The 19562-nt window shown below is 40.3% G+C and overlaps 2 protein-coding genes, 1 long non-coding RNA gene and 1 pseudogene across 4 annotated transcripts in view; 2 read left to right on the top strand and 2 right to left on the bottom strand.

The window, feature by feature from the left end:
• Nucleotides 1-19562, bottom strand: part of LOC110060520 (uncharacterized) — a 107955-nt gene that overhangs the window by 53960 nt on the left and 34433 nt on the right. For both annotated transcript variants that reach the window (XM_020767305.2, XM_089284937.1), the window contains one exon: nucleotides 19003-19188. In XM_020767305.2, coding sequence (XP_020622964.2) covers nucleotides 19003-19188 — 186 coding nt within the window. The remainder of the gene's footprint in view (nucleotides 1-19002; nucleotides 19189-19562) is intronic.
• LOC149115453 (uncharacterized) lies at nucleotides 3693-5637 on the top strand (annotated as a pseudogene).
• On the top strand, nucleotides 7868-8588 carry LOC149115452 (uncharacterized). The gene has a single exon (XM_089284938.1). It carries the CDS (start codon nucleotides 7942-7944, stop codon nucleotides 8539-8541), a length of 600 nt encoding a protein of 199 aa, XP_089141064.1. The 5' UTR covers nucleotides 7868-7941; the 3' UTR covers nucleotides 8542-8588.
• Nucleotides 15628-18996, bottom strand: LOC149115451 (uncharacterized). Its single transcript, XR_016206049.1, has 2 exons — nucleotides 17242-18996; nucleotides 15628-15803 (listed from the first exon to the last, which is right to left on the bottom strand). It is a non-coding gene; the product is annotated as an uncharacterized LOC149115451 (long non-coding RNA).

The following is a 19562-nucleotide window of genomic DNA, read 5'->3' as shown; positions in this document are numbered from 1 at the left end:
TATTTTCCCGTCCGGCCCTCCCACTCAGTCAATAAGTACATAATCTTCTTATAAGTGATGCATGGATGACACCATAGCCACAGTAAAAGATATTCCACTGCTATGGCTTTCCTGACAACATTAAACGAAGCATGCCCAGCAGTCACCTTCATGATGGAAGTTGCAAACAACAAACTACTTTCATCATAATGGAGCTCATAAAGATTGGAAAACAAATGAAAACATGTGACTACAGGAAAACAACAAATAAGGGCCTACTTCTCTACTATCAAAGTCATGTTGATGCCCGTTACAAACAATCTCTTCTAATGGCTGTGTTAAACCGTGCCCACTGTCTCTCATCCTAACCAGACCTATTGTTGAGAGGGATCTTCTGAAAACTGAAGTTGTTTTCACAAGCAAGAAAATTGCCGACTACATCAAAGTAGCAGAGGCCAAACCACGGTTAATAAATCAACAACGCATTGTCTACAAATTCAAATGTTATTTGTGTGATGCGGATTATGTTGGCTATACTCTCTGACACCTTTTTCAATGCATTGCTGAACACAAGCACTCAGCTATTGGAAAACACCTGCGTGACACCCACAGTCAGATGAACAAAGACCTACAAGGACAATTTACCATCCTTAAGAAACATAGAGGGAAACTTGAAGGCTTAATTTTTGAAATGCTCTTTATCCAAGAAAAGAAACCTAAACAGAACATTCAATCTGACTCAATAAAAGCAAAACTATTTAGTACTTCATTAACACTCTCTAAAATTCACATTGCAGAGTGTTTAATCACAAGAAACATGACTTTCACATGCATCCTTAGTATATAAAGAACTCATAGGAATCTGACTTAGAATTTGAAAATGATAAATGAGTCATTAAAACGTCATTTGAAATTATTATTGCTGATTTTTATTCTTAATTTATAATAATTATGTCAACTGCCACATTAGCAAAAAGTATTGTACCAAAGACTTATACACAGTCTTTGTTCACAACGTCTTGGGGGATGACAGCACCTTTTTTGTGGATGAATACCACTGTCAGCATTGGATCATCAAGTAACCACAGAATGGTGGCAAATTGTTGCAAGTGACATTTAATAGGATCTGCTTCATCAACTCCCTCTCCTTTTTTCAAATGCCACTCTCAAACTTTGCCCGAAACCTTTGACCTCACTGACCTCAAGAAAATTAATGCTACTTTGCTCACTGATTAAATGTTTCAGAAAACAAAAGTATGTGGGTACCATTCCTGGTACACAGTTCTACATGCCAGAGTCCATGTCCAACTTGGGACTCAAGGAATTTGAGAAATGGAATGACAAACAAGGAGCCAACTAAGGAGATTGTCTTTGACTTCCAGGTTGCTTGGTCGTCTAAGAACTCTTCAAAGAACAGACCAAATTCAGTCTGTAGGATGAAGTCACCATTACCTCTGACTGTAACCACGACCTGCACCACAACCATATTGCACCCAACATCATTCCCAGTGAGCTCCTATGCAGATGGTGACAGAAAACCAACCAACTTTGGGCTGCCCTAGAATGACTACATTGTCGGAAACACTGTTTGCTGGGCTCCCAGACAATCAACATCACCAGTCTGTAGGGATTTGCATGTAGGGCCAACCATGGTAAATACTGCATCCTGTACAGCCTTTACACTGTGGATGGTTATTAACTCACAAATATGGTCTTCGAGATCCAGGGCTGCTTTTGGCACAGTTGCCCCACATGTTACCCAAACCATTTTAAGCCCAATGCTCATTTGGAGGGAAGACTGGTGGCCAATGTTTACCCGTGTGCAGGAAAGTTGAAGTGAGTGAGAGAACAAGGCTACAAAGTTGTAGAAATCTTGGAATGCCACAGGAAGCATGTGGAAAAAGAGAGAGAAGGGGTGGGATCCTTTGTTGACACTTGAGTTTGTGGCAATATTGGACTCACAAGACACTTTCTGCAGTGGTTGCACAAGCACTATCACATTGCACCATTTCGTTGAATGATGTAGAATAAGAAGAAAACTGGGATGCTAGCATTAAACATCTTTGCATCCTTGGGTGTACAAGAATGGTTGGCATTAAACTGGTTGCCAGATCAACCCCTCCACAACTATCTTGGGGATTTCAAGGATGATGTTATCAAGTGCTAACTAGATTGGACCAGAATGTCAAATATGAAATTCAATCACCTCTTCACAATAGAGTTCACCAAACTGATATGAACAAAACATGCCCCATCATGAGGGATGATAAACGCTATGCTCTTGACACTAAAACACAAAACAAAAAGTACTAATGGTTTTCAGCAAACGTATAGTGGACCCTCAGACCTTCAAGACTTCTCCGTATGGGTACGTTCATGAACTGCTAATTGACTTGAAAATACTTCCATTTTGTGGCACATGACTACCTTGGTCTGCTCATGTCCTGCCCTGTAAAATAAGTTGGTGCTGTCCCCTGGTTGGCTGGGGAACATTAAACATAGTTTTGCCTGACTTTTCTTGCATGATTCCATTTACTTGACTTTCTGGCATGACACCCTTGTTGCTATGACGACTATAATCATCTTTAAATCAATCATGTGACATGACGAGGACAGTTGATGACAACTTAAAGTGCAACTGAAATGAATTTTCGTATCTGAGATTTTTGCTTAATAATGAAGTTTGAACCTTACTTGAAAACACAGACAACTATGTTTTTGCGCATGGTGAACGAAAACTGCTTTTTCAGCCATCAGAAGTTGGCTGGTTGAGCCCATAATTGGCATAATCTTGGCATGGCCAAAACAGCCTTGTGATGTCACTGGTTGCATTACTCTCAAACCCAACTCAAAATTTAGAGTGATTATGGGAGAAGAGACTAGTGTTCTAAGCCCCCCACCTCCCCCACAAAAAAACAGCCATCTTTAGAACATTTCAGAGCTGTAAAGCAATTAATATTAGCTTTTACACCTGAGGTGGAGGAGAATCGATCCTGTGGCCTTTTTCTATTTAATTAGATATTTCCAGGATATTTTATGTAAGCAACCAAACAAGTGCGATGTGTTTATAAAAACAGTTCATTTTGACCATTCAACAGTCACTTCAAGATGTGGCTAAATATCATTTAGGCAAGGTTAAACTCAAGCTAACTCAGCCAGCTAGGGTGCCCATCCAGCTAATATCATTTAGGCAAGTTAAATATGAGCTTATGCAGCCAGAGGTTTCCCCGTTTGGGAGTACATGACCTGTGGGGCAGCCTTCAGGGGGTTTGCAGGGGTTTATGGGTCATTGCATAATTGTTGTAGTGTATTCAGCTGATTGTTGCGGATCAGTTGCACTGCTTTGCTCGCGAATCATTGCGGATTCTTGCCTCTTCGTTGCCTTTTGTTTTCTTTCGAGAGCTATTGTTTATCCTTGTTAATACGATAATGATGGCCAGGTCAACCCGTAATAGCCAAGCAGTGGCCTTCGATGCCATTGTTTCTGTTGCTGAGACGACTTGACCACGTTCAAATGATGCAAATGTCCCTCGATCAACTACACAGACACCGGTCGTTCCTTCAACGTCTCAAGCTCAATCTACTGATCAGCCTTCTCCCGCTTTCTTGGCATCGGTTGTCAATGCAGTCAAGCAAGCCCTCGTGGCTGAGCAAGCATCAAATCTACCATTGACGCCCCCGTTTCTTCATCCACGAGTGTGCCGGAGGCGGCCATGCCTGGTGGCGTTCATCCATCGTTTCTATCTTCTAGCCAGCTAGATGCTCAAGTCTCAGCCCTGGCAGCCTCTGGCATTGGTTTTCCTCCTGTTTCGGCGGTTGCTGCGAGTGCTACGGTGCAAGGTAGGCCCAATTTTGTTGTGCCTTCGTTTGTTTCTATGTTTGCCTCACCAATACCCGCACTCGCAACATCTTTGTCCAACACTGGCCCGGAAACTCTGTCCATATACTGGCCCGGAAAGATGGAAATGAGATATTTCAATAGACACAGAGAATTGGACAGATGTCTTTAAAATGGCTTCAAAAACATGCAAAGAAAATAAGTTGAAAGAATTTCAATTCAAACTTATCCATAGGATTGTCATTACAAAGAAAGAACTCTTCAGATATGGGATAAATACAGAGAGTGACTGCATCTACTGTGGTGAGCCAGACTCCATAAATCACACCTTTATCGACTGCGAATTTACAAAAACCTTCACATGTAAAGTCATCAATTGGTTTAACACTCAGAATGGTTCAAACTTTAAACCTGATACAAAAGAAACGCTTTTCACCACCTTTAAACACCCAACATACATGGAGCTAGTGAGAAAATTCAATTACACCCTCCTTTTTATGAATTTCTATGTGTATGTAAGTAAACTAAACAACAGTTCACTTGTACTACCCGAATTTATTGCTAGAATCAACTATAAATACAAAGTTGAAAATTTGTAAATTAACACCGAAAAAGTACTCGTAACGTAACAATGCTCCTCAAACTTTATAGACTAAGTTACTTTCAATTGTATTAAATCAAGATTAGAAATTGTTCCTCCTCCCCCTTCCCCGCACTACTAGTTGTTTGTTTGCTTTTTTGCTTATTTTGTAATTTTAAGTTTTCCTTTCCTTTTATTGTTTTTTTCTTTCTCTTTTTATTTCTAGTTCTTGCTTTTTATCCTGTTTAATTTAATTGTAGCTAATGTGTGCTGTCAGAATTAATTAATTATTTTATGTTATCCGTTTTCCTAATGTAAGTAAGTAACACCGGATGTAAATAAGTAAGGTACATTGTACTATCGGAGTAGCCATACCAGAGTACTTTGTTATTGTAATTGTTGTAATTTGTGATACGTGTAATTTGTTAAGAAGGGTTACTTTAAATTATATTTTAAAAAAAATCTTTGTCCAACACCGCTATTGGGACCACGTTGCTCGCTCTCGGCAGTGTTTCTTCACCAGCCCAGTCGCCTACACTGCATCAGGCGTTCATGGTTGGCCCTGGGTTTTCGCCATTCCAGCGAAACTCGTAAGCCAGATTGTGGCTGGGAAGTTTGTAGAGCAGAACGAGCTGCTTTCTGTCAACATAGTCTCAACTGAGTCTGAGCCTCAATTGCTGTACAACGGTCGGTTGGTGCTAACTTCGACACCCAAAAGGCCTAAACAGCACATTGAGGACACATCGAGTTGGCTGGAGGCTTTCTCAGTGCACAGCCTCATTTTGTTGTCCCAATTCCCTCAGTGGAGGAGGGATTTGCTGCAATACCAGCTTTTGATTCTCCGCACACATCGCCAGTTCGCCGGTCGGCTCTGGTTGGCGTATGACCAGGCCTTCTGCAAAAATGCTGTCGCAACGAATTTGACGGACTGGTCGGCCATAAATGTTCCGTTGTTTAATTTCCACGCGACTGGGGCCTCTGTCCATCCTGGCCGTGAACTGTCAGATGAATCCACGGAGCCACATGGAGCTTCGTCTTCACACATTATTTGCAAATCGTGGAACAAGGCCGTTGTTTTGCTCCTTCTTCTTCATGCCATTTTGCCCACAAATGCTCCAGCTGCTTTGGTCTGCACTGCGTTGGAGCTTGCCCTGGCGAGCCACCAAGCCAGTCCCAAGCTTCACCCAAACGACAAGCTGACTCTTCTCCTTCTTGCTCAAGCAGCAAGTCCAGGCGCTAAGCGATTGAAATATTAGACTCTAATAAATGTCATTAGGCCATCCCTTACTGTTTTGACTTTGTTGTTAGGGTGGAGGACTTCTAGCGGCATGTTTAGGTGCGAATAGACACTATCAGATTGTTGTTTGTCATTTACCGCATTATGTTTGTTATTTCCCACCACACTATGTTGTTGTTCTTTCATTTTACGATGGCGTAATTACCACTTGTATTTCTTGACCTTTCGTGCTTGACTTAAATCTAGTTGCCTCAGTTTTATTTTCGTGGCATTTATTATTTACCGGGATGTACATCAATTAAGGGGTTTGGTTTGGGGTTAGATATTATGGGGCCAGTTATTGACTCCTGTTCTATTTGTGTTCCTTTCCTAGCTCCTCTCTCCCCAGTTTCAGCAGTCACTCCTCTGCAGGCGGAGCAGTTTGCCTGGGGGTTGCAGCTCCATCCACATCAACAGCAGGTTCAATTTGTATTGGATGGACTCTGTCACGGGTTCAAATTGGGCTTCTGCCCAGCCCAAAAGCTTCAGGTAGCTGAGAATAACAAACCATCTACTCACCAGCATCAATCTGTCATTGACGACTACCTGTATTTAGCCAATGAGGTGTCATTGGGACGGGTGGCTGGCCCTTTCGATTCCCCCCCTTCCCCAACCTCCAAGACGGTAGCTTTGGTGTTATTCCAAAGAAGGGCCAACCAGGAAAGTGGCGACTCATTGTGGACTTGTCTTCCCCAGGGGGGGCTAATGTCGATGATGGGATCAACCCAGATGAGTTTACCCTCCACTACATCACTGTGGATCAAATTATTCGCCTAGTGTCTTGACTGGGAAAGGGGGCCCTCATGGCTAAACTTGATGTCAAGTCTGCTTGCAGCAATGTTCCTGTTCATCCATCTGACTGTTATTTGCTGGGGATGAAGTGGCGTAATCAGTACTATGTGCATCTGGCTCTCCCCTTTGGCCTTCGATCAGCTCCTTTTATCTTCAATGCGATAGCAGACATGGTTGAGTGGATCCTCGTGCATTCTTACCAGATTCCAGACCTACTGCACTACCTCAATGACTTCATCATTGCCGGCCCTCCTGAGTCATCTCAGTGTGCGCACAACTTGAGCATTGCAGTGTCAGTTTGCAGACGTTTAGGCTTGCCACTTCACGCCGGCAAGTGTGTGGGCCCTTTAACTGTGCTCGTGGTCCTAGGTATTGAGCTGGATTCCTTTAATCAAATCGCTAGTCTCCCCGCCGAGAAATTGTCCGCTTTGCGAGATCTCATTACTTCTTGGCTTTCTTGAAAATGGTGCAATAGGCAGGAGTTAGAATCTCTCATTGGCCATCTGCATCATGCAGCAAAAATGGTCTGGCCTGGGAGAACTTTCTTACATCCCATGATTGACCTGTTATGCTGTTTTCGCAAAAAAGATCACCCAGTTCACCTTAACAGGGAATTTCACTTGGACCTCCTGTGGTGGCACCAATTTTTGTCGGATTGGCACGGTGTTAGCAGACGTCGAGGTGGCTTCTGATGCAGCTGGATCAATTGGTTATGGAGCATACCTCAAGGACCTTTGGTTTGCTGGTTCCTGGGCTCCTTCTCAACAACAGCAGTCCATTGCTTATAAGGAGCTCTTTCCAGTTGTCATCGCTGCTCATGTTTGGGGGCACATGTGGTGCAAGAAGCACGCCCTTTTCCGTTCAGACAACAATGCTGTCGTCCATGTTTTGAATTTCAGGACTTCTAAAGTACCTTGTTTGATGCTATTACTGTGCAGGCTGCTTCTTGCAGCCACTCGTCAGTTTTTCCTTCTCTGCACAACATGTACCTGGGGTTAACAATAAGATAGCTGATGCATTGTCTCGCTTTCGTTGGCAGGACTTCAGGCGGTTGGTCCCAGATGCACAGCTTCACCCTACTTGGATCCCTCTGGAACTTCTGGCGGACTTGACTTCTCTGCCCTAGAGCAACAGTGTTTTTCCTTTTTGTCTCAAGGCCTCGCCCCCTCGACACGCCATTCATATGCTTCCGCACAATCGAAGTTCATTTCCTTTTGCCGTCAGCTTGGCAAGTTACATCCTTCAGGTTCCCCATACCCAGCAGACTAATGGACTCTTTGCCTCTTTGTCACATTTGTTGCGAGAACCATTCAGCATTCCTCTATCGAGGTGTATTTGTCTTGGGTTAGAGCCCTTCATATTGAACAAGGGTTCCCCAACCCACTTATTAATTGCCTTCATCTTCAATGGGTTGTACGTGGAATCAAGCACTGTCAAGGTTCTCCTTCTTTGCGACTTCCCATTACTGATGATCTGATGTTGGTTATTTGGCGGTCTCTGGACCTTCGCCTCCTGGATCATTGCATGTTCTGGGCAGCTTGTTCATTGGGATATTTTGGCTTCCTACTCACTTCCGAGTTCACCGTTCCCAACCCGTCTAGCTTCTCTTCATCTCTGCACTTGGGTGTTCAGGATATTGCGGTGGATTCACCTTCAGCCCCATCATGCATGCGCATTAAGATTAAAGGTTCCAAGACTGATCCATTTCGGAAGGGCTCTCTCATTCACATTGGCATTGGTCAGCATCCATTGCATGCAGTTCACGCTCTCATGACTTACCTTGTGCTCAGGGGTGATGCTCCAGGCCCCCTGTTTTTGTTCCAGAGTGGTCAGCCCCTTTCACATTCTGTGTTGACGGATTGGCTTTGGCAGATCATGGTCTCCGCCAGGATTCCCGAGCCATTTGAGCCATTGTCGAGCCATAGCTTTCACATAGGGGTTGCTACTGTCGCTGCTCGCAATGGAGTACCAGATCATCTGATTCAGTCCATGGGCCGCTGGTCAAGCAATGCCTATCAGCTCTACATGAGGACCCCGTCAGATGCCTTAGCTGCCCTCTCAAAAAAATTGGCTTGAGGAAAGTATTTGCGCTGCCTGGAATGCCTTTTGGAGCTTATCTCTGGTTGCTGTAACATTATGTTCCTGGGCCTTTCCTTTGGATTTGCAGTCCACTGTGGCTAGCTTCCTAGGTATGTGTTTATTTTGCATTTGCCTATTATATCAGCTGATTGGTGCTTGGGGGTAGGTTTGGGGGATCGGAGGTAACATGTCACCCTGTCCTCGGGTCCCTCCTTTTTCCACGCACCTGGAGAAGGATTTCATCTGGGTGGTTCCTGCTTTCCAGGGTTGCCATGGATACCTCCTAGCGGCTTATGGCTTTGGCACCCCGCTAATCTTTAAGGCACCAGTTCCAAAGCTCATCTATTTGTGATGAGTTTAAATGTGGCTAAATATCATTTAGGCAAGGTTAAACTCAAGCTAATGCAGCCAGCTAGCATGCCCATCCAGTTAATATCATTTAGACAAGTTAAATACGAGCTTATGCAGCCAGCGGCTTCCCTGTTTGGGAGTACGTGACCTGTAGGGCGGCCTTCAGGGGTTTTGCAGGGGTTTATGGGTCATTGCATAATTGTTGTAGTGTATTCAGCTGATTGTTGCGGACCAGTTGCACTGCTTTGCTCATGAATCATTGCGGATTCTTGCACCCTCTCCTCCCTCCCGTTTTGTTCTTGGTCAGGGTAGGTATTCTTCAGGTACGTAGCTTTCACTGAATTTCTTTCAGTGTGACGGTGCTGGTTAGCGGACGCTCATTGGGTGGTTCCTGCTTTCCAGGGTTGCCATGGATACCTCCTAGCGGCTTATGGCTTTGGCACCCTGCTAACCTTTAAGGCACCAGTTCCCGAGCTCATCTATTTGTGATGAGTTTAATTGAAAGTAAAATTTTTGTATGCACTCAAATATATACAATCGATTATAAGAATGCTAATGAGACACTGACTAAAACTAAAATATTTACATAGCAACAATACAAGAAAATTACAGCGTGAATAATAAAAATGCTAAGTAACTAGCTTCATGCAGCTAGAGTCACTCTGTTTGTTCAATTTTGGTTTAAGTTAATGAATAAAACATTTCAAAAATCAAACAGTTGAGTTTACTCTGACATTTTTTCAAAATCTCAAAATTGCTTCCAACGGTCTCTGGATCCTCTGCTTGTCCTTTATGTGGTTGCTGATTACTGATCACTTATGTTCCTCCAAACATTGATGTAGGTGTTGGCTCGTGAAGCCAACATAGTCTGCATCACATAGACCACACTTGTAATAATAAACAACATTTTGTTGATTCACAATTGGAAGTTCCTTTGGTTTGAATTGTCCTTTGAATCTTCTGACTTAGGTAAACAGGCTGGACAACGGAATCAACCTTTCGACTGAGATCTCCAAGTTGGTGTCTTACCGCATTTGCCAAAAATTTAAGGTGGCTCTGAACCCTATGTACAGAATGTTTTAAAACTTTGCCAAAAGTTGCATCTTATCATGCTTATCAAAAGTTGATAATATAAAAATATTTCACCATGCTGTTTTTTACAGCCCCTAAAGCTGTAATTAAAGGTGTTTTCAGGAGGTCATACTGTTGCTATGGTAACTTATTGTGTCACGAAAATGATAACAACCTGTTCACCAATGATTGGGCAGTCCTTGATATCATGATTGTAGCATCAAGTGATAAAGAGTAGTCATAACGACCCATCAAAATCTAAGTGCTGGAAACTGTTTTGAGCCACCTTAAGAAGAGCATTCACAGTGAGGTCCAAACATTCATCAATGAGCAAAAACCGGAAACATTGGAGGACGTGGCATGGTTAGCAGGTGGGTTCTCATTAAGTCACAAAGTGACATTTGCGGAAAAGCCCAAAAGTCCCTATGCTCCACCTGGTCAAGATCCACCCCCTACAGCACCACGATGGCCTGGAAACCAAAGAGGTTGCCAGAATGGAGAGTCACAGCCGAAAGAGAATCCTTGTAATGACTCTGCAAATTGTTATAACACCGCCTGGCCAAGACAAAATAAGATGGCCTATAAAGCCACTTACTTGGTTTTTTTATATAGAAAAAACAGACATCTGATTTCTAATTGCCTGGAAAAATTGAGAATAGCAAGACAACATTATAATACTTAGTCTAAGCCAACTTGTCTTATCACTAAGTCAATATCTCCACCTCCTGCGGATGAAGATACACCTACTAAATTTCCTGGTTTGGAGACTCAGTCCTAGCACTGAGGTTAGTGCGAGCCTGTTACGGAAGTTTCTGTGTCATTTATTCAGGATGGTTCAGTGTCATTGTCAAGCGATATGTCTCATGCTACACCAATCAAGATTTTAAGAGATACCAGAGCCTCGTAGCCCCTGCTGTTGAGCAACACTTCGTTGTTTTCTGAGGAGTCATCTGCTGGTGTGAGTGTACTTGTCACAGGTATCAACTGTTCTGAGTACAGTCCAGAACCACTTCATACCGTTTACCTGAAGTCAAATCTTGTGTCCGTGCCAGTGAAAGTTGGAATACAGCCATTGTTACCTTTTGAGGGAGTGCCTCTCATCCTGGGAAATCACCTCACGGGAGACAAAGTTGTTGTAAATGCTATTGTCACAGAGAAGCCTTGTTTATAGCAGTCTTCAGATCCAGTAGAGAAGACAATTGCTAGCCTGTATCCAGCATGTGTCACATAGGGGCCAAACCACCCCCCAAATGTTTCATGAAGGCTATATTTGCTTGGTTTATATATTTCTGAACCAAGTTTGGCAGATGAACTTTCTTTGTTCTCCAGTTTAGTTTAATTTGGAAGTTGTGACAAAATGTCAGATTATGACGTCATAATTGATGACATCACCAAAACGTGCTATAATTTTTTGTAAAATCTGATGTAAAGATTATGTCATTGGAAAGGCCTTGAGTTGAGGAGTAAAATGCCAGAAACTGTTTTTTGCTGTGATGATTATTTTTTGAGATATGGTAAATTAATTATTTTTTTGTTGTCCCCGCCGGAATTTGCTTAACCATACTGTCCTTCTTAAGTCAGTCTCTCTGGTTTATTTTTTTCAGTTTTATTCTACGAAGGCTAATAATCTAGAAAAATAGAAAGCTTGATGTTGTCAAGAATCATACGGTTTTAGAAACTTGATTTTCGGCTTTGTTGGGATGGTATTAACAGTAAAAAAACGGGCGACATCACAGGTTACGACGTAACAAAACTAACTTTAATGCAATAACACTAGAGGGATAATTTTTTATTCCAACTTTCTTCTTTATTTTTGCTTTAGTCATCTGGCACATCACATGGGCAACATAGCTGCATTTGCTGGACCAAAATTACGGCTCCAATTTGGGGATTTTTCTCAAGGGGGGGACCCCATATTTTGCAGAGTTATTTTTCATATTTAAAAATGCCATATTTCATTTAATTTTTGTGATATGGACAAAATTTTTTCAGGTTTCAACTCCCTTTGATGTGCTCTTATGAACACATTGTAAAAATATGTGTCAAAAGTGGCGAAAAACATGACGTCATCACTGTGACGTCACAACTTTGACATTTACTGACATTTCTCACGTAAATATAATTGGCAATAGGTCTCCTGCTCATCTGCCAAGTTTGGTGTAGAAAGAGTCAATACTTTTTAAGTAATGCGAAATAATGTGAAATACCCAAGAACTGACGAAACATTTGGGGGGTGGTTTAGCTCCTAAGTGTGTTGTAACTCGAGCAATGAGTAAGAAAGAAAACAGTGAGGATCAGATCACATTAGCAGACACTGTCATTAGTCAAGTCCTGGAGGGTGAGTCACCACAAACCTCTGTTTTTGAGCCATTTGAGGTCACTGCCAAGGGCAGTTTATCAGGTCAGGTTGATAAGATGTCAGCATCTCAGTTTATTGCAGAAAAGCATAAGGACTCAGAAGTCCTGTATGCTTTTTTACAAAGAACGGAGTACTAATGAGAAAGTGGACACCATCTGACGTTCCAGTTGAAGATGAATGGGCTGTCAAGCACCAGATTGTAGTCCCAAAGTCACACAGACAGGAGATTTTAAGCATGGCACCTTAGATCCCCCTAGCTGGCCACATGGGCATCAACAAAACCTGTCAGAAGATTCTTAACCATTTCTACTGGCCCAGTCTGAGAAAAGATGTGGTGGAATTTTGCAAATCATTTTATGCCTGAGAGATGGTTGGGTATCCCAAAAGCCCCACTACAGCCAATACCAGCAGTCCAAGAGCCTTTTAGCAGAATTATAGTTGATTGTGTTGGTCTGTTACTGAAGACATGATCTGGAAATCAGTACTTGTTAACCATCACCTGATCAGATCAGATTTATCATGATGTGGCTGTGCTGTCTCAGGAAGAAGATGAAGGTGTGAAACATCAAGTGTGTTACTTTTCAGACCTTTAATGAAAGTCAAAGGAGCTACTCCACCATAGAGAGAGTGTTTAGCATTAGTGTTAGCATTGCAACATTTTAAAGTTTATGTCAGTTCTTCTAGTCTACCTTTAACAAATTGACGTCAGTTTTTCATGCGTCTGTCCTGTTATCGATCATGAATTTCGTCATAACATTGTCAAAGTAGCTGTGGATCCACAAAAGACAGCCGAGTGGATCCGCAGACTAACAGTGCCAATCAGTGTGCATATGTAAAAGGAAGGAACATCTTCAATGCAGTACGGACTACAGGTGTTATTATGGACTATACAAAGTTATAGTTCAATTTTGGAGAATCCTTCACTAAGTGGATATGTCTTTTTTATACTAATATATTGTGAGCTGCATTATGAATAATGGAGTAGCAACTCCTCTTTTTTCAATCAGAAGAGGGGTTAGACAGGGAGACCCTCTCTAGCCCTATTTATTTATTTTAGCTTTGGAAATCCTCCTTACCACTACCAAACAGAATCAAGATATAAAAGGCATAGTAGTAGAAGACAAAGAAATCAAATGCATCACCTTCACCAATGACTTAACAAACCTTTCACGTGATAAGGAGTCTTGACTCTCTCAGTTCCTTATTGAACACATAATTATGGTGAATGTTCAGGGCTTAAACTCAATAAGGACGAAAAAGAAGCCTACTTGTTAGGAAGTTCTTATCGAAATCATGAAGTTCTTGATATAAACAAGGTGAACCAGCCAATTAAAACACTGGGTATCTTTTTTACTTATGATCAGCATAAAAGTAAAGAACTAAACTTCGATTTAACTTTAAAGTCAATAAGAAAGTCTTTAAGTTGCTGACAATGGAGAAACTTAACACTAATTGGTAAAATTTGATTAGTCAAAGCATTCGCTACGCCTAAGTTTATGTATCAAGCCTCCCTTATTTCCTTTGATAAGGATATAATTAAAAGCATAAATTCTGTGATATTCAATTTTGTGTGAAGAGGCAAAGACAAAATCAAGAGATTGGCCTTAACTAGTGAATATGAAGATGGTGGCCTCAAAATGCCTCACCCTGAATCTTTAATTAAAACTCAAAGAATCACGAGTCTTAAAAGGTATTTAGATGATAATGTTAGCCCTTGTAAAGTTTTCTTGTCTCACTATCTTAAGAATACAGGAACTAGTTTTCTGCTTCAGTGCAATTTCAATCCATGGCACCTACCCTGCAAATTACCAATTTTTTTATAAAGAATGTCTTGAAGATCAGTCTGACTTCAATGGCCACCATGATATAATAGCTACAAAACAGGACATTTTAAATGAGATCATCTGGAACAACCAGAACCTCTTGATTAACAAGCAATCAATATACAGTAAGAGAATAAAAGAAGCAGGTTTTGTGAAACTTGGACATATCCTCCCAAACGACTCTAAGTTAAAAAGTCATAATTAAGGCTATAACATAGTCCCAAAGCAGGGCAATTAAACAATACTGTAATAAATTCCCTGCTGAGGGACCATGAACAGCCCACCAAAAACAAAAATAACAGAATCCTCCAACGGGGCCCATGAACGCAAAAGGCAGTCACATAACAATTGAAACTATTTACAAAGGACTAATGAATAGAATAGGAGCTGGACAAGTCACGATCATTCTCGAAGCAAGAACAAGTGAAAAGGTCTAATTAGTTGCTATTATTAATACAACTTTTGGAGCGAAATTCCCGCCTTTTGGCCATGTGGATTAAGTGTGAATAATTGTGTTAACAGGCTTCTCTGGTAAGCAGTAACTGGTCTAAGTGTAATGGATTTTGGAAGGATACAATTTGCTCAATGACGATGAACCTCATTTGAGAAATGTCATGTTGGTAACTATCATAATTTACCACCAATTCATATGTTTTTCTATTGCTGAGCATATTCGATTTATGATTGCGGAATCCAATTTTAAACTCAGTTGATGTGGAACCCACATATTGTAAGTTACATTTACAGCACATTGCAAGATAAATTACATTTTTGGATGAGCAGGACAATTTTTGACAGATAGGATAATGCCTACCCGTGGCCGAGCTTTGGAATTTAGAAGCTTGAAGTAGAAAATTCTTGCACAAGTCATGTTGGTAACTATCATAATTTACCACCAATTCATATGTTTTTCTATTGCTGAGCATATTCGATTTATGATTGCGGAATCCAATTTTAAACTCAGTTGATGTGGAACCCACATGTTGTAAGTTACATTTACAGCACATTGCAAGATAAATTACATTTTTGGATGAGCAGGACAATTTTTGACAGATAGGATAATGCCTACCCGTGGCCGAGCTTTGGAATTTAGAAGCTTGAAGTAGAAAATTCTTGCACAAGTCATGTTGGTAACTATCATAATTTACCACCAATTCATATGTTTTTCTATTGCTGAGCATATTCGATATATGATTGCGGAATCCAATTTTAAACTCAGTTGATGTGGAACCCACATATTGTAAGTTACATTTACAGCACATTGCAAGATAAATTACATTTTTGGATGAGCAGGACAATTTTTGACAGATAGGATAATGCCTACCCGTGGCCGAGCTTTGGAATTTAGAAGCTTGAAGTAGAAAATTCTTGCACAAGTCACACCTATTTTTATCACATTTAAAACAACTGCCCTCATTGACTGTCTGATTAGCAGCAGAGCTTGGTCAAAATTTAGATGGTGCTAGAACTTCTTTGAGATTTTTGGTTCGGCAGTAAGCAGGGAAAACAGAGTTAGCTGGAAAAAATTTCTGTGATTTGAGGTGAAGATCTCAATAAGTGAAAGTGCTTCCTCATGATGTTTTGAATGTCTGGCAAAATGGGATTATAATCGAGTACCAGAGGAAAAACTTTTTTGTTAGTTTTCACCTTTTTTGCTTAAGGTTACCGTATACCTTCAGGGGTGTCTCGCGTCCGAGCAATGTAGTGCGTCCGGTTTAAGCTGTAGATACCTCAGCCCCTATATCAAATTAAAGCTTATAGAGCTGGCTATCAAACCATACCAAAAATTTTGAAATAAAATGAATTGCCAATTTTTTCATGGTCACCAAATGCAAGCGTCCTAATCACCTTTTGGAAGCTACAAGTCAAAGCGAATTTTGTTTTTCGCCAATTTATTTTTTTCCTCGGTTTCAGGACAAAAAGCACTAAAAAAGTGTGTCTGCGTTTTTCCATATTCAATTGTAGTAAAAAGTTACAGAACATTTTCGAAATAGGATTAAAAAAATGTGAAGTGATCGTACAAAAATTGCTCTCGGAGAAAAAATATTTCGAAATAAACAATTCGCAGACACGTTTTTCTTTTTTATATGTTAATCTAGCTACTGTCCAAATTTGAGGGCAAACAAACAAATTCTGTTTGAGTTGTAACTCTTTAAAGCGTCTGCTTCAAGTGAAAAAATTTATCCGAGAAAACAGCGCTAAGAAAAATATCTTACTTCGCAAACAAACTCCGCCCACAAACGCCTTCAACTGGGTTCTCAGATCACTGAGCCAATCAGCGCTTGGAAAATTTACTACCATTAACTCGCGGTGAAATTTACGCGAGAATCTGCAAAAAAAACCTTGCATTTCGCAATGCGCTCAAGGCGGAGAGATAATTTTTCTGCAGCTGGGTTTTTCTTGAAGCTGGTTTGGCAAAATGGGGAAGACGAAAAAGGATACGAACGTTAGAGTAGCTGGGCGACGAGAACAAACAAAAGAAAGCGCGGCAGAGCAAATGTGCATGGATAATATTACAATGGATCTCAATGAGTTGGACGATTCATCGGTATCGAACTCAACAAAAGAGTCACCGTAAACATCGCTGTTATCGCTGTCGAGTTCCCAAATTTTACACAACCTTTCTCTTCTCTTGACTCGATCTTTTTGCCCGCCTGATACGTCCGTAGCTTCATCCGCGAGGCCAACTTTTGCTTCTTCACTCATTGATGTATTTTTATTCATTCTTCGCTCTTTCGAACTGGTAAACGGACTTTTCCATGGTCCATGTTTACTTATAACTTAATAGAATTACATCTAACACGAAAAATGCTTGGATTAACAATGCTGATTAACTGAGTAGCCAGCCAATTCGTGGTATCAATATCGGTAATATTCCCGCGAAAGTAGTCTCGGTTGATTGCATACACATTATAGGGCTGTCAATCAAGAGGGAACTTTTACTTCCAGCCATAACGTAAAACATCCATTTCTCCGCCAATATTAGGTTTTTTTCAATTTTGTTTTCAGAAATTAGAGATTACTCTTCGACCATTAGTTTGAACCAAAAATCCAAATTTGAAGAAAATTGCCGATCTGAAGGTATACTGTAACCTTAAAAGTTTGGATCTCGGAATCTTAAGAGCCTTATCAAACTGATTGTCAACTAAATCTGTTGGGTAATTTTGCGACTTAAGATACCCTTTGTATTCTTCACATCTAGTTTGCAAAAAATCATCAGTGGAACAATTGCACTTTTTTATGATGCTGGTAATGAGCCACTTTATTCCAGGAGTTGTACAAAGAAGTACGAATGTCAGACAACAGAGCCATGGATCGATTTGACGATGCATGGTAAACCACATACAAAATATTTAGGCAGAATATGAAGGTTTACATAAACAATGAACTCCCAGCAGAAGAATATATATACAGTTGTATATAGAGATATATAAGTATCTGTACAAATTATTGCATGGGTTTATATTATTAACCACATCCTTAATTAGATCTAGCTGACTGTGAATGTAATGTAATGTAAATTTGTAATTAGTGTTAGTGTAATAGTTTGTATCGCTCTTGTAATTGAGCTTTAAATAACAATAAAATATTTTAAACAAATACGTTATTTCTCAAAAACAAAGCACAATTCAACAAAAACAATTATGCAACAATACTTTTCATGTCAAAACAAGTCAGTCTGCCAAAAATTAGCTCGATCCTGCAAAAAATAAAAATCGGCCCAAAATGTCACATACGCCCTTTTTGCACGAAAGCCTGCCATTGAAATACTAAGTTTCTGGTAGTTTCTAGAATTTTTAGTCACGCAATGTTTGTCGCTCCTTTGTAACTAGGATTTCACTACTTAATTGCTAAAATAAATAAGTTGGGTTTGTAGTGTATCTTTTTTGTCAGCTGAATGATACTGTAACAACTGGTATCATAAAATGATGTCTTCTGTATGCAATCGAGGACTCAACTCAAAGTTGTTGATCATAAACAACTTCATGATTGTGCGGGTTACCACTTGTAATCAAAATTTCGTTTCAGTGGCACTTTAACAAATCAGCCCTAAATGAGGCTATACAACTACTTTTAACCTGGTAAATATTAATAAGCTTAAATGCAAGATTTTTCTGTCAGTGATGTAGGTGTACTCAGAAAAAAATCAAAGCACTCTTATCATACATGTTATTTATCATTGGTGACTGCAAAAAACCCAATCATCAGTCACTACTGAACTTGACAGTTGCAAGTTATAAAAAGGTGCAGTAAATAGGCTATCATGGTCAGGACTCAAGTATCTCCCTCATTGAGGGCTTCAGTTACGGAATGATGATATGGTACACACTATATGCTATCTGTTAGATTATTATATGGTTAGCTCCATGAGCGGGCATGATTGACTGAATGCCCACTCAGGATTACCTGCTGTTTTCCACAAGTAAATAGTGTCATTTTTCATATAATAAATCCTTTGCTGATCAAGCTTGCTCAGTCAAGATGGCTGGATATTGGCTGCATTCCTTTTTTGTGTGTTTATCCATGGACCTTGACTCTGTCTTGGTCCATAAACACACAAAAAACAACTTGGCCAATATCCAACCATCTTGACTTTACAGTTAGTCCATAAACCATATCTTTTCCCTTGAAAGATTGAAACACGTAACACTGCTTCAAATACAGCAGACAGCAAATAATTGCATCTTTTTTCTACCTTTTGTTTTTCATTATTTAAGCACTAACTAGTTTACAGTGATTTTAAGTTACCCAGGAACAAAGATTAGATAGGAATCACAAGCAAGAACTTAGTTTGAGTTTAAATTTAGAACTACAGTACGTGTATGGGGAAGTTTTGATAGATGCAATACTTACTATTAACAACAATCTCTGCACCAGTACTGTTTCGCCTGGAAATTTCACCTTCCAGCTCTTTTTTTCTGGCCAGTTTAAGACTCCTCTCGACACGTCCAGCACTCCTACTTCTGACAACACTCGTGTAATCAATACCAGAACAGGACCTTGAACTGCTTGCACTCTCAAATGTAACAAGCCCTGGCTCTAAAAAACAAATTATCAGTGAACAAAACAATTTTGAATTTTATGACAAACAAGTCAATATGGGAAGGGAATTCATATAGCTGGTCAGATTGCCAATTAAATAAATATTTTTTCTCCTCAGTGCACAGTGTACTTAAACTAAATTACAATTTCAATTGTAAAATGAGCAGTCCAGATTATTCTTCATCTAGAGATCTCATATTTTCAGACAGATGACACATGCACACTTTCTACTTTAAGTATCCTATTTTACATAACAAGAAAAGACAAAAATCTTCACCAAGCTTTTTCTTTCTAGATGTAGAAATATTATGCTCACTCAGTTTTAACCTAGAAATTGCATAAGCAATCTATAGGGTTTTAGTGGTGGTGCA

This window comes from Orbicella faveolata, unplaced genomic scaffold (genome assembly GCF_042242905.1).
Source record: "Orbicella faveolata isolate gen_17 unplaced genomic scaffold, um_ofav_v1 contig_13, whole genome shotgun sequence".
Taxonomy (NCBI): Eukaryota; Metazoa; Cnidaria; class Anthozoa; order Scleractinia; family Merulinidae; genus Orbicella; species Orbicella faveolata.
Note: the sequence above shows the minus strand (reverse complement) of the source record. Positions and strands in the feature narration are given on the sequence as shown.

Bases quoted from the DNA above. Each gene is read 5' to 3' on its own strand.
- LOC149115452 (XM_089284938.1), top strand. From the start codon at position 7,942: ATGTTGGTTATTTGGCGGTCTCTGGACCTTCGCCTCCTGGATCATTGC.